Genomic DNA, 14,213 nt, shown 5'->3' with positions numbered 1-14,213 from the left:
CACAATTGCAACACAAGTATTAAACCCAAATAATAATATATTAAAGAATCTGAGAGCACAGACACATAGGTTTGTAAACACTTTCTACCCAAGAATCTCTATAGAATTTAGCCAAGCATGGCTAAATTATACATAGCAAATAATAATAAAGGTAATACAAATTATCAAAAGAGCACAAGAATGAACCAGACGATTTTCTCAAATCTCCCTAGTCTTCTTTTCCTTCCCAAGATAACTTGTGGCTCTTGATTTCTCTCCTTATTCTCCAAAGATCTCTGAATTCTGAATTCTGAATTTTCCCTTAGGATTGAGGAAGGTGGGGTTTTATAGTTGGAACCAAACCGGGACGAAATCAGAATTTTCTTATTTAACTTTAGAAATTGCCGCCTAATGATATTTAGAAATTAATGCCGCCTTTTTATTTGATTTGCCAATCAAAACCATGTGCTTTAAATTGGAATTTGTTGCAGGTGATTCAACGCTGCTCTTCTTTCTTTCAGAATTTGAGACTGCCCCTTTAATTATTGCAATACAGCGCAATGTAGCGTCATTCGCTCGACGCGTCGTGCGATGACTCGATGCATCGAGACCTGATGGTCTCGACAGGAAAACTTTCTAGGCTGAAGCAGTACACATTGCCTATCATACAGTTAATAGAATCTATCTCATACCCGGTACCTCTCAGACACCATATGAGATATGCAAAGGGAAAAAGCCAAACTTGAAATACTTTTATCTGTTTGGAACCAAATGCTATGTTCTAATTGATCGGGAACAAAGAGGAAAGTTCGAACCCAAAAGTGATGACGGAATATTTCTTGGATACTCACCAAACAGTCGAGCCTATTGGGTCTACAACAAAAGAACTCAGACAGTCTTGGAGTCAGTAAATGTGGTTATTGATGACAATCCCAAAGAATCAAATGAAGCATCTATGACTGACTCTGAGTCAGATTCTCGTGTTAGTGATCCACCAAAATCGTATGATACAACCAAACTGACCGACACACATAAATCATCAGAAGAAAATGAGGGAAATCCAGACAAAGACAAATTGCTCTCTGATGAAGATGACAAAGACAAGCCCACCAGAACTCAGAAAAATCATCCATCAGACAACATAATTGGTGATCTAACTGATGGAATGCGCACCAGAAGCAGAGTAAGAAGTAATCTGATAAAAATAGCTGGTTTCGCCTGTTACACCTCAAAAATAGAACCAAAAATTGTGAAGGAAGCATTACAAGATGACTTATGGGTTAAGGCAATGCAAGAGGAACTACATCAGTTAGAAAGAAATCATGTATGGGACCTTGTCCCAAGACCTGACAGTGTAAATATAATCGGAACAAAGTGGATTTTCAAAAACAAAACTGATGAAGCAAGTAACATTGCAAGAAATAAAGCTCGACTAGTTGCTCAAGGGTATACTCAGATAAAAGGAGTTGACTATGATGAAACATTTGCACCTGTTGCTAGATTGGAATCAATCAGAATCTTACTAGTAATCGCATGCATACCGGGTTTCACACTATTTCAGATGGATGTCAAGACAGCATTCTTGAATGGATATTTACATGAAGATATCTATGTGGCACAACCTAAAGGGTTTGAAGATCCAGTTTATCCAAATCATGTCTACAAACTTTGGAAAGCTCTCTATGGACTCAAACAGGCTCCATGGGCATGGTATGAACGACTGACACTGTAACACCCCAGATTTTCGAAACTTTTAAAACATAAATAATAAAGGTAAATTCTCATTAAATCCCAAACAGAGCAGTACTAAACATAAGAGCATGGGGTGTTATGCCACATCTGAGCTGGAGAACTCAGATGCACAGGCTAAACTATCTAATTATCCTTAAACAACATCATTACATCATTATGGCACGCAGGCCGAATATGAAACTATCTATCTAAGCCTTGGGTCCTCTAGCGTGCTCCGGAGCTAATCGTCTGTGCCTGAAAGCCAAATATCTCTGTTCAGCGAATAATGCTGGTAACCCAGCGAATAATCGTCTGTGCCTGAAAGCCAAATATAAGAAAAACCATTTTGAAGCAGGAATAGATATCCTAGGAAACTCTAGTTTCAAAACCGGAATAGACTCGACAGATAGGGATAAGCACATTCAACAGTTATAACCAAGCATATAAAGATACTAGCATATATCCTACGGTCACAGATTCACTTTATCTCATTCATATCATCATTCATCTCATCACACAAGCACACTTTGGTGGCGCCATAGGACCAATCGCATGCCCATACATGAGGGTCAGCGCATATAGCTCTGACACGGCCCCGCATATAGCTCTGACAGCGCATAATGTTTGATTGCAACCAAACAGTGGACCGCATCCCAAGAGTGATCATCTGACCGCAGCCAGGAATATGAACCACAGCTCATGTAAAACATTTGATCGCAACCAAACGGTGGACTGCAGCCCAAGAGTGTAATTCTGACCGCAGCCAGCTTCTGAACCGCAGCTCAGGAATAACCAATTTGATCGCAACCAAATTGGGGTATCATGCACACATAACACATAGCAATCACATGCAACCCACATTAACACATTGGGAAAGGGGAGAAAGCGTATAATGAAACTTATGCGTGATCATCCACATACTAGGAATAATCTTAAGGGGTTCTTACTTCTTTCACCTAGGCCAACGGGATACCAATTCAACTAGCATGCGATACACAAGACTCTTTTATCCTACGAACGGTACCCGAAACATCAAACTAGACTTAGGCACGATAAACGGAGTCCGTTGGGACACCACGAGGGTCGGGGAAACATCAAATGGAGGAAACCACCATCCCGACGTGAGAAAACCAGCGGGTGGCCAGCGGGTGGAGGACCACCCGCCGGTAGCGAGGCTACTGGGCAGCGGGTGCCCGGCGGGCAGTCGCCTGCCCGCTGCCGGCGACGCCCTTAGGGGCAGCGGGTAGGTGGCGGGTTTCCCCTATCCCCCACTGACTCTTTATCAAAATAACCGTCCCGGGATCCTTTGTGGAACCCGAAACCATGCTTAGACACTTTTAAACGCAATTGATGACACCACGTAGACAATTAATGGATCAAAAGCAAGAATCAAATAGCACATATCCTATCATGACTTCTAAGCATAATTAACACCCGAACATGCGAATTCCCACCCAAATATATCAAGAATACCACAATATGAATTTCACGATTCATCCTAGGGCTCTAATCATATTTAAATAATCAACATCATAGTTCATCTTTTAACATCAAGGAACATCAAGATTTATCTAGAACATCACATAATCATCAAAAACTTCCTATCATCATCAAGATCATATCATCAATATCACAAACGATTTATCAAGACACGAGTATAGAGGAGAAGCCAAAGATGGAGATTATAGCAAAGAAAATAGGTTTTGTTAAGACATGGGTTACCTCTTAGCCTAAATTAATCATTCCTTGGCTATTAAGGTTTTTCCCTAAGATTTCCATCCGTTTTGATCTCCTAAGGCTTGGTGGTGGGGAGTCCCTTGGGAATTCTTGTGTGGTGATATCTATTGTGGTGTGACTTCTATATATATATATATATATATATATATATATATATATATATATATATATAGGAGTCCTAATTAGGGTCTGAATGGTATGGGTTTACTAATTCTATTCCTTATAGGACTAAGGACTTGTTTTAGGGATAAGGGTCCATGGTCCATGGTGGACCATATTAATTAATTAAAGAGAATCCTAACCATAATCTGAATAGTAAAGGTATACTTTCTTTATTTCTAATGGGCATATGACTCTAGTTTAGGCAAGGGTCCACGATCCGTGGTGGACCACTTTAATTAATTAAAGGGATTTCTAATCAAATTAAATCATTTTTAATTATTATTAATGAAATTAATTAAATAATTAATTTGGGATTAAAGGCCATAACACGGGGTGTTAAAGACGCAGTATCTATTACATCATGGTTATAATCGAGGAAGTATGGACAAAACATTGTTTGTCAAGACCACTGGGAGTCATGTTACAATTGCTCAGATCTATGTGGACGATAATGTGTTTGGATTTACTCTACAGAAGTATACTGATGATTTAGTGGAAGTCACGAAGAAAGAGTTTGAAATGTCCATGGTTGGTCAACTGACTTACTTCCTAGTTCTTCAAGTTAAACAAAGCCTCGAAGGATACTTTATCTCACAAGAAGAGTATGCGAAGAACCTGGTTAAGAAGTTTGATCTGGAATCATGTAAGACACCTAGGACCCCTATTTCAACCTCTGCAAATCTGTCCAAAGATGATGTCGGTCAGTCAGTAGATTCCACAGTCTATCGAAGTCTGATTGGGAGTTTGCTTTATCTAACAGCTAGTCGTCCTGTAACACCCCAGATTTTCAGGATATTTAAAACTTATAAAATAAAGGTGAAATCTCATTAATTCCCAAAACATAATACGAGAGTATGGGGTGCTATGCCACACCTGAGCTAGAGAACTCAGGTGCACAGGCTAACTAACTAATATCCTCAAATAGTATCAATACTAAATCATGGCACGCAGGTCGAAAGGGAAAAACTATCTAAGCTATGTCCAAGCTTCTAGCGCACTCCAGTGATCTACTCGTCTGTGCCTGAAAGCCAAATATATCTGTTCAGCGAGAGATGCTGGTAACCCACTCCAACGCGTTGAAATACAATACATATATAGATATATGAAAAGTCATTTTGAACATGAGGATATCTCCTACGAACTCTAGCTTTTAAAACAGGGATAGACTCAACAGATAGGGCGAAGCACAGACAGCAGTTATACCGAGCATATACAGTTTACAACAGGCAAGACAGATAAGATAAGCACAATTAATAATCATAACCCAACATATACAATCCCCGGTATAAATCTCATAGTCTCATCCCCAAGATACTCATAACAACAACTCATCCATTCTTCATCACATAGCACACTTTGTTGGCGCCACAGGACCAATCGCATGCCCATACATGAGGGTCAGCGCATATAGCTCTGACACGGCCCCGCAGCACCCTGCCCCGTCTCACAGCACGGAGGGGTCGATCGCAACCGACCGATGAGCCGCAGCTCTATATAATATTTATATACCTGACCGGTCTCTACCAGCCTGGTTAACAGTTGGGATGGTTCTCAACCCATTCAACTGCCCGTATAGTGGACCTCTGTCCTATATAATCTTTATATACCTAACCGGTCTCTACCAGCCTGGTTAACAGTTGGGATGGTTCTCAACCCATTCAACTGCCCGTATAGTGGATCTTAGTCCTATATAATATTTATATACCTGACCGGTCTCTACCAGCCTGGTTAACAGCCGGTATGGTTCTCAGCCCACCCGACTGCCCGTATAGCCCGATTGATCTCAACCAAGTCGGGGTAACATGCACACATAACACATAGCAAGCACATGCAACCCACATTAACACATTGGGAAGGGGGAGAAAACGTATAACAAAACCTATGTGTGATCCTTCACATACTAAGAATATTCCTAAGGGGTTCATACTTCTTTCACCTAGGTCAACGGGATACCAATTCAACTAGCATGCAATATATAAGACTCATACGACATACGAACGGTACCCGAAAATCAAACTAGACATAGGCACGATAGACGGAGTCCGTTGGGACACCACGGGGGTCGGGGGAACATCAAACGGGGAAGCCAAAATCCCCAATTGGGGTGCAAACCAGCGGGTAGCCGGTGGGTGAGGGTTCACCCGCCGGCGGTAGCCATTCCAGGCAGCGGGTGCCTGGCGGGCAGCTGCCCGCCCGCCGGCTGCCCGCTGCCGGCGTTGCCCAAGAAGGCCGCGGGTAGGTGGCGGGTCCCCTACCCCCACCTACCCCCCACTGACTCTTTTCATCAAAAACGCCCCGGGAACCTTTGTGGAACCCGAAACCATGCTTGGACACTTTCAAACGCAATTGATAACACACGTAGACAATTAACGGATCAAAATCAGGAAACAAACGGCACATAACCTATCATGCTTTTTCTAAACATAATAAACACCCAATCATGCAAATTCCCACCCAATATACCAAGAATAATTCCATACGATACAACCTAGGGTTCTAATCAATTTTAAATCAATAAGGTCACGATTCATCTTCTAATATCAAGATTCGGTAAGAATATTATATAAACATCAAGAACATCCTACAATCATCAAGAACATCATATAATCATCAAGAACGTCATATAATCATCAAGAACACCATAATTATCAGGAACCTTTCATCCTCAAGATCACCCATGGAATTATCCCATCAATCATCAATAATAACACAAATCATCAATACACAATAATATGGGGAAATCCTAAGAGGGGAATCATAGCTATGAAAATAGGTTTGGTTGAGACATGGGTTACCTCTTAGCCTTAATTAATTCCTTGGCTATGAAGGGTCTTTCTTTAAGCTTTCTTGCTTTCTTGATTTCTTCTAAGGGGATTCTTGGAGCTCTTTGGGGTGGTGGAACGTTTATTGTGGTGGGGGGTTTCTAGGTGCCTCTTAAGCCCCCTATTTATATATTTAGGAGTCTTAGTTAGGAACTAATATTATAGGTTTGCTAATTCTATTTCTTTTGGAACTAAGGATTGGGTTTAGGGATAAGGGCCCATGGACTATGGTGGGCCTTTCCTAATTAATTATTGTGATTTAATTCCTTCTTTTGGGTAGTTGGCTAAATGATTTAATTGATTTTAGGGATCGTAACACGGGGTGTTACACGTCCAGACATAATGTTCAGTGTTGGCATGTGTGCAAGATATTAATCAGATCCCAAAGAGTCACATCTAATAGCTACAAAATGGATTTTGAAATACATCAAGGGTAAAATTCAGTATGGATTATGGTATTCCAAGGACAGTGAACTGAGTTTGATCGCATACTGTGATGCTGATTGGGCAGGAAACATCGATGACAGGAAAAGCACATCAGGTGGATGCTTCTTTGTTGGGAAAAACATAGTGTCATGGCTAAGTAAGAAACAGAGCTCAATATCCCTGAGTATGGCCGAGGCATAATACATAGCAGCTGGAGGGTGTTGCACTCAACTTGTCTGGATGAAGCATATGCTGCTGGATTATGGCCTCTCTCAAGACTCTATGACACTTTATTGTGACAATATTAGTGCCATAAACATTTCAAAGAATCTAGTTCAACATTCCACACTACTACAAAATACACCTACCACGGCGGTTATTTTTATAAATACACGGCGGTTCTTGAAGTGCCGTGTAAGTGACCGCCTTTGTAAATATAGACTTTCTACGGCGGTTTTTTTGAACCGTCGTCTATACTTCATATATACGGCGGTTGCTAACAGCCGTCTAATCTTACAATGTATGCCGTGTAATCTCAACAATTATATTTATAGACAACGGTTTTCTTGAGGAACCGCCGTCTATACATATAATTTGGACCTTAAAAAGTATGTATAGACGGCGGTTCAAAGAAAGAACCACCGTCTATACATATGTTTTAACGTTCAAAATATATGTATAGACGGCGGTTTTCTTGAGGAACCGCCGTCTATACATATAATTTGGACCTTATAAAATATGTATAGGCGGCGGTTCAACGAAAGAACCGCCGTCTATACATATATTTTTTAATATTTATAATTTTTTTTTTTAAATTTCCACTTTGTAAATCTCTAATATCAAATACAATTAAAAACTGCACAATTGCATCAAAATGCATACAATAATTCCAGTACTACAAATTTGTAAATCCCTAATTTCATATGTAATAAAAAGTTGTTCAATTGCATCAAAATGCATACAATACATCAACATGATATAATCAATCACAACCAATACTAATAACTAATACTAATTCATTGTCATAATTATATATATAGCTGTAATCTAAAAATCAAAAAAACTTTTGCACCATAAATTTCTCATCCCATCAATTTGTTCTTGTGAACATCTTTGAGTATTATCGAACATCTACAAATTTAAACTCAAGTTAGAAAGTTAGTATTATGAAAATAATTATAAACCGAAACCGATAGCCAACTAAGAGCTATCATTTAGGAATAAACTGATCATTGTCAGCACTGCCTTCTCCTCAACTTCTTAGGCTTGGAAAGACAAGGGAACAAGGGCACAACTCAAGAAGCACAATGTACAACCCTTTGACTTAAGTGACTAGTCAAAATCTAGTCCATCGACTATTAAATTTCAGGATTTTAGAAATAGATTAGCAAGGAAACTTGGATTAATTCTTCAATTAATCCTTGATTAGTGTTTGGATTTACGGGGTGTCACATGGATCTCCTTGTAAGTTCACCCAAGGAAATTAAGTTGCAGTGAAAGATAGGCACACAGAGAACATTGAATAGAACTAGATCTTCTGACAACTAAATTGTCCCTGTTAGTGCATTTTTTTTTTAGAAAAACCCCAACATATAATTGACAGTATTATTATGGAAAATTAAGATAGAATTTAGCTTGGTGTCTATTTTGTTCCTGAAGATGACTGATTGATCAGTACAACCAACAGACGCACCACCGGATCAAGCCACCGAAGATCAGATAAAGGAAAGTTTCTAAAACATGGAACACGGTTATGAGATGATAGTTTTGGAAAGAATATCAGCGAATCAACTTAAGAGGTATGGACCGAATCTTAAGATTTCTTTCTTCACAAAAAGTCCCATCATATACGATCAGAGATATATTTGGAGAGTGTCCAAATCAAAGAAGTACATATATTCTTATTCGCTCAGAAGTTAGGGTTGCATTGATTGAAGCCGCAACACTCTATACTAAACAGAATATACATCTCTGATTGTCATGCCCTTTTCAAGACTATGAGATCTTGGTGCTTGCGAAGAAGAACTTGAGAAGCATCAACATTGCTTAATCTACAGAATGCGAAGATCACTCAGTTGTGGGAACAATGTGGGGCTGTGTCATTGAAGCGGACTGCATCACAGTTAGCTGTTCCAATTAAAGGGATTTCATTGAACTTTTGAATACGTGGCTCTCCGACTTCAACAATCCACTAAACCTTTGTAGACTGGGTACTGACCTTGTGTGGGGCACTTGGGTGAGATTGTTTTTCTCTACTTTTGTACATTGGATTATGAGTTAGTGGATTGGACGCATCGGCGATCGTCCCCCAGATGTAGATACATACTGTATCGAACTAGGTAAACAATCATATGCGTTGATTTACTTTCTGCATTAACCTTCCGCGTGACTGTTTAAACTAGAATCTAAATCAGTTAATCCGTATTCAACTTCTAGAAACTAAATCTTAATTTGGATTAAGAGAATATGCAAAATTATAGTCCCTATATGTGAAACTTGGGCTTGATGTCCATTAGGTAAATCAACAGATATTCCTTGGACCTTCTTGGGATTTTGCAACAGATTTAATTTGTAGACAATGTGATGTGTGGCACGACTCTCCAAGATCCGTAAGGATTCTGAGTCTGTCAAAGCATTGCTAGAATTAATGCCCTTACCTTCCATTAGCCTGGGGAGCCATTTGGAGAGGAGAACTAATAGCCTTAGTCTACTGCATGAATTCCAAGAACCTCCTATAATCTTCTTGATTGAAAGAGGAAGAATTAGCTCCTATATTGATATGTTCTTGTGGGGTGGACTGCACTTGATTAACAGCCCCCATTCCTTTGTTTCTTGGCTTCCACCCGGGAGGATACCCATTTTTTTTGTAACATTTCTCAATTGTATGCCCAGTATATCCACAGAAACTACACACTGGTTTCTGTTTCTGTTTGTTCTCATACTTTGTGAAGAAGACTCCTGCCCCTGCTAAGCTTTCATTCACAGAAATGGAGACTTCATGAATTTGTCTTTCTTGTTGTGAGACCATAGCAAAAGCCTCCCCAACATCAGGTAATGGTTTCATCAACATAATCTGTCTCTTAGTGTTATTGAGATCATCATTTAGGCCAATAACAAAAGATGATAGCATATCATTCTCTAATTGTGCCCTAATTTTCTCAGACATATTGCTACCACATTCATAACTGATTGGTGTGAAATCACATGAAAGAACAGGTCTCAATACTAATAATTCGTCCCATAGCAGTTTAAATTGAGTGAAATAGTCATTCCCAGATGATGTACCTTGTTTTGTTCTATAAATCTCGGATTGGAATTCTACAATGCAGAAGACGTCTTGCTGGCTAAATCGTTTCTTCAGATCCCTCCATACACCCTCAGCAGTGTTAATCCAGAGTATGCTTCGTCCAATGGTGGGAGACACAGCTCTAAAGATCCACGATAGGATCGTTGTATTGCATTGATACCAGTAAAAGTACTTGGGATCTGATTTGTTGGGGATTGCTAGGGTTCCATCAGCTAGAACCATCTTGTTCTTCGACCTCAATGCCATCTCCATGGCTCTTGCCCATGGATGGTAATTCGATCTGCCTTCCAACTGGACTGTCACGAGCTGTAATGAAGGACTCTCATTGGGGTGAAGATAAAGGGGATTAGATCGATCCTTGGGGTCGTATGTTGCGAAGATTAGAGCTGGTGCTGGTGTATTCCCTGCTTGCATGGTTGGGTTGCTTATTGCTGGATTACTTGCTGCCATTTGAGGACAATTCAGAGGTGTCTGCCAAGCCATGAGCTTAAAAGCTCTGATACCATGTTGGATTTTCCGTAGAGAAGAATTGGGGAAAAAGAGGTGAATGTGAAAGTGTATTGAATGAAAAATATCAAAATCATATTATAGAGGGAAGCTGTAGGCTCTATATACAAGTTAGCTAACTAACTGATTTGCAGAAGTAGAAAGTAAAATAGTGTTAACTGATCGTAACTAACAAACTAATCTTCAACTAACTCTTCTTTACTTGACTTCTTGTTTGACTTGTTGTATGAGTTGACACCGTCCGCCATCGTCGACTAGAGCTTGAAGAAGCAGGACGCGCTGGGAAACCCAGCCTCGCCCCACCGTCTCTCCTGGTCGCAACGACAACATCGCCTGTGATTCCAAGTCGCGCCGTCGTCGTCCTACGCCGCAACGCCTCGAATCCCTTTCGTTGTCGCCCGGAAGGTGAGGACGAAACCTCAGCGTCTCACACGGCTCCTAACAGTGCTGGTTGGAAGATTGCAACGACGAAAAGAAGACATTGGCAACCCATCTTCTCCTGCCTCACTCCGCCGTCAAATCGCCGGTCGCAGCCATCCCATGATGCTCATAGCGGAAAAAAAAAAAAAAAAAGACAACTCATCCAGACAAGAACAAAAAATATACACAGGTATATTGATATTAAAAAATAAATATACACAGTAATATATATTTTGGTTCCAAACATGCATAGCAATGCACTTACAAGGCAAAACCACTCTCAAAAAGCACACATTATGTATACGTATATGAACGGAGTAGCTTAATGTTTATAATTTCAAAAAACAATTTATAACACTCAAATTGCAACAGAGTAGCTTAATGTTTTCCAAAAATGTTTCTGCATAATTGTCCTGTACATATATCCAGATATATATATATATATATATATATATATATATATATATATATATATATATATATATATATATGTATGTATGTATGTATGTATATATGTATGTATGTATGTATGTATGTATGTATGTATGTATGTATATATATATATATATATATATATATATATATATATATATATATATGTATGTATGTATGTATGTATGTATGTATGTATGTATGTATGTATGTATATATATATATATATATATATATATATATATATATATATATATATATATATATATATGTAGAGATTAACAAGAACAAGAAAAATAATAATGACAAAAAGGTAAAGAAGACAAGATTTACGTGGTTCGGCAAAATGCCTACATCCACGAGAGTGAAACAATAATCTTATTCATAGTGATGGTAATAGTGGTGACACAACCCTTTAGGGATACAACCAATATATTTATAGGCATCCAATCCATATACAATAGGTCTACCCGTTTCACTCCTACTCCTAGTATGAGACAAACACTTATTCCTAATCCATATATGAGACAAACTAAACAATATATATATATATATATATATATATATATATATATATATATATATATATATATATATGTATGTATGTATGCCCAGAACTATCAAATTCAAATTGCATATGCATTCAAACTAATCAACTAGGCAGAGAGCAATACATGCTCTGATACCAAATGTTAGAATAAATATACAATCAAACACTTGTAATGATCTAACCTCATAGCGGAAGCATAGGAATCGAGAAAACTCTAGCCATAGTTGACACCTTTCTGTATTGCGTTGTGAATAATCGTAGTAGAAATTTCTGCAGAGTAACGATGTCTCTCACTTGGTCTCCGGACAATATAGATGGTGTATTTCAAGTGTTCCGGAGCAGTGGTTGGACCTAAACTTATATTCAATATAGGCTTTGTAACGGAAAACGTTACATCCGTTTCAAACCACAACATAATGGTCATAAATGACCTATTAAACTTGCACCACTTAATGGTGACATAATGAAAAATGTTACATTGTATTGATATGAAAATTTTTGTATGTTCTAGCTTGCTGAACTTCATATCTGGAAAAAAAAGTATCAAAATTCATTACCAAATACCCTCAGAAAATTTCACAATATAGGATAAAAATTTCTGAATTTTCTGTCAGTTCTAATTTCTTATATATATATATATATGTGTGTGTATATATATATATATATATATATATATATATATATATATATATATATATATATATATATATATATATATATATATATATATATATATATGGTTGAGTTCAAATGAGGACAAAAATATATAGAGGACTGTGAGGACAAATAATGGGCACACAACAAATTAATAACAGGCACACAACTTAAAACATAATGACACACAAGAATAAATGTAAACATCAGGTTTCGAACCCAGACTCTATAAATTAACAAATCTAGCACGCGACATACAAACTGTGGCACACGACTACATTCGGCCATGCACACGACATACCGGCTAATGGCACACACTACATCAGGTTTCGAACCCAGACTCTATATATCCTTTATATAATAAAGCTATATGCTTTGGGAAATAATTAATGTTACAATTAATGCCACAACATCCTTTATTATATAAAAAAAAAAAAAACAAGCACAACATTTAAAAAATAAAATAGCTATATATTATATAATCATATAAAAAATATACTTTTGAAAAATAAAATAGCTATATATTATATAATCGTATAAAAAATGTGTTCAATTAGAGTTTAAATTTACACATACAAAATTTGAAATTTGCTTTTCAAATGTAATTATCTTAGTTATTATTTGTATTGTGAAAATTATAGTATAGATGAAATACAATTAAGAATAAATCAATGTAATTATGTAAATTATCTCTATAAGTTTATTTGAATATGCACATAATTAGAGATTATATTAACCATACAAAATTATAATTATAATTATAATTATAATTATAATTATAATTGTAATTTTGTATTCTATAAAAATAATAAATACTTGACCAATGGAAGCTCAAAAATATTATTATATTAAATAATTTAAAATATTTTAGTTTTTCTATTTTTTATTTATATTTATAAAAACATAATTTTTTTCCGTGCACCGCGCGGGTGAATTACTAGTATGTATGTATGTATGTATATATATATGTATATATATATATATATATATATATATATATATATATATATATATATATATAATCTAACTATAACCTAATAACTAATAAGTAATAATCATAACCCTTGTTTAATGTTTTAAAATTTTACGACTATCAACTTTATAATTATTGTTATGCATTATGTAATGTCTAATGTGTAATGAACTATGTCTTACGTGAGATAAGTAAGAAGTTATTTTAATTATTTTTAGAATATACAAATGGTAAAACTTAACAAAGTATCAACAATCGTTATGCCTTGGAACCGTGTTCACCATCCATGGTGAACACGGTCCCAAACGGTAACGGTGCCTACGGGCACCGTTATCTTCCACCAATTTTTTATTTTTTTTCTCAATTAATAGCGCGACTTTTCTTCTTCATATTCATATTTTGAGGTTTCACTTCTTCTTCGCGCAAGTTTCTTCAACACTCATAAATTATGAATGTGCAGGCATGGATTTATGAATGTGCAGTTATGAAATTATGAATTTTCTTTGATGAGAT

At 37.1% G+C, this 14,213-nt stretch overlaps 2 protein-coding genes across 2 annotated transcripts; one reads left to right on the top strand and one right to left on the bottom strand.

The window, feature by feature from the left end:
• Nucleotides 1–3,990: 3,990 nt before the first annotated feature.
• On the top strand, nucleotides 3,991–7,058 carry LOC109156281 (uncharacterized mitochondrial protein AtMg00810-like). Its single transcript, XM_019304134.1, has 2 exons — nucleotides 3,991–4,309; nucleotides 6,811–7,058. Exons 1-2 carry the CDS (start codon nucleotides 3,991–3,993, stop codon nucleotides 7,056–7,058), a joined length of 567 nt encoding a protein of 188 aa, XP_019159679.1.
• A 2,506-nt stretch (nucleotides 7,059–9,564) lies between these two features.
• On the bottom strand, nucleotides 9,565–10,647 carry LOC109156280. The gene has a single exon (XM_019304133.1). It carries the CDS (start codon nucleotides 10,645–10,647, stop codon nucleotides 9,565–9,567), a length of 1,083 nt encoding a protein of 360 aa, XP_019159678.1.
• Nucleotides 10,648–14,213: the final 3,566 nt, after the last annotated feature.

Source organism: Ipomoea nil, unplaced genomic scaffold (assembly GCF_001879475.1).
Source record: "Ipomoea nil cultivar Tokyo-kokei standard unplaced genomic scaffold, Asagao_1.1 scaffold2705, whole genome shotgun sequence".
NCBI classification, from domain to species: domain Eukaryota; kingdom Viridiplantae; phylum Streptophyta; class Magnoliopsida; order Solanales; family Convolvulaceae; genus Ipomoea; species Ipomoea nil.
The sequence above is the reverse complement of the archived record's forward strand: the minus strand, read 5'-3'. Positions and strand labels throughout refer to the sequence as shown.

What these genes read in the sequence shown, in the direction of transcription:
- LOC109156281 (XM_019304134.1), top strand. Translation starts at nt 3,991, where the DNA reads ATGGACAAAACATTGTTTGTCAAGACCACTGGGAGTCATGTTACAATT. An exon ending in TCTGTCCAAAGATGATGTCG is followed by an intron (nt 4,310 to 6,810) that starts GTCAGTCAGTAG and finishes GATATTAATCAG; the next exon opens with ATCCCAAAGAGTCACATCTA.
- LOC109156280 (XM_019304133.1), bottom strand. Translation starts at nt 10,647, where the DNA reads ATGGCTTGGCAGACACCTCTGAATTGTCCTCAAATGGCAGCAAGTAAT.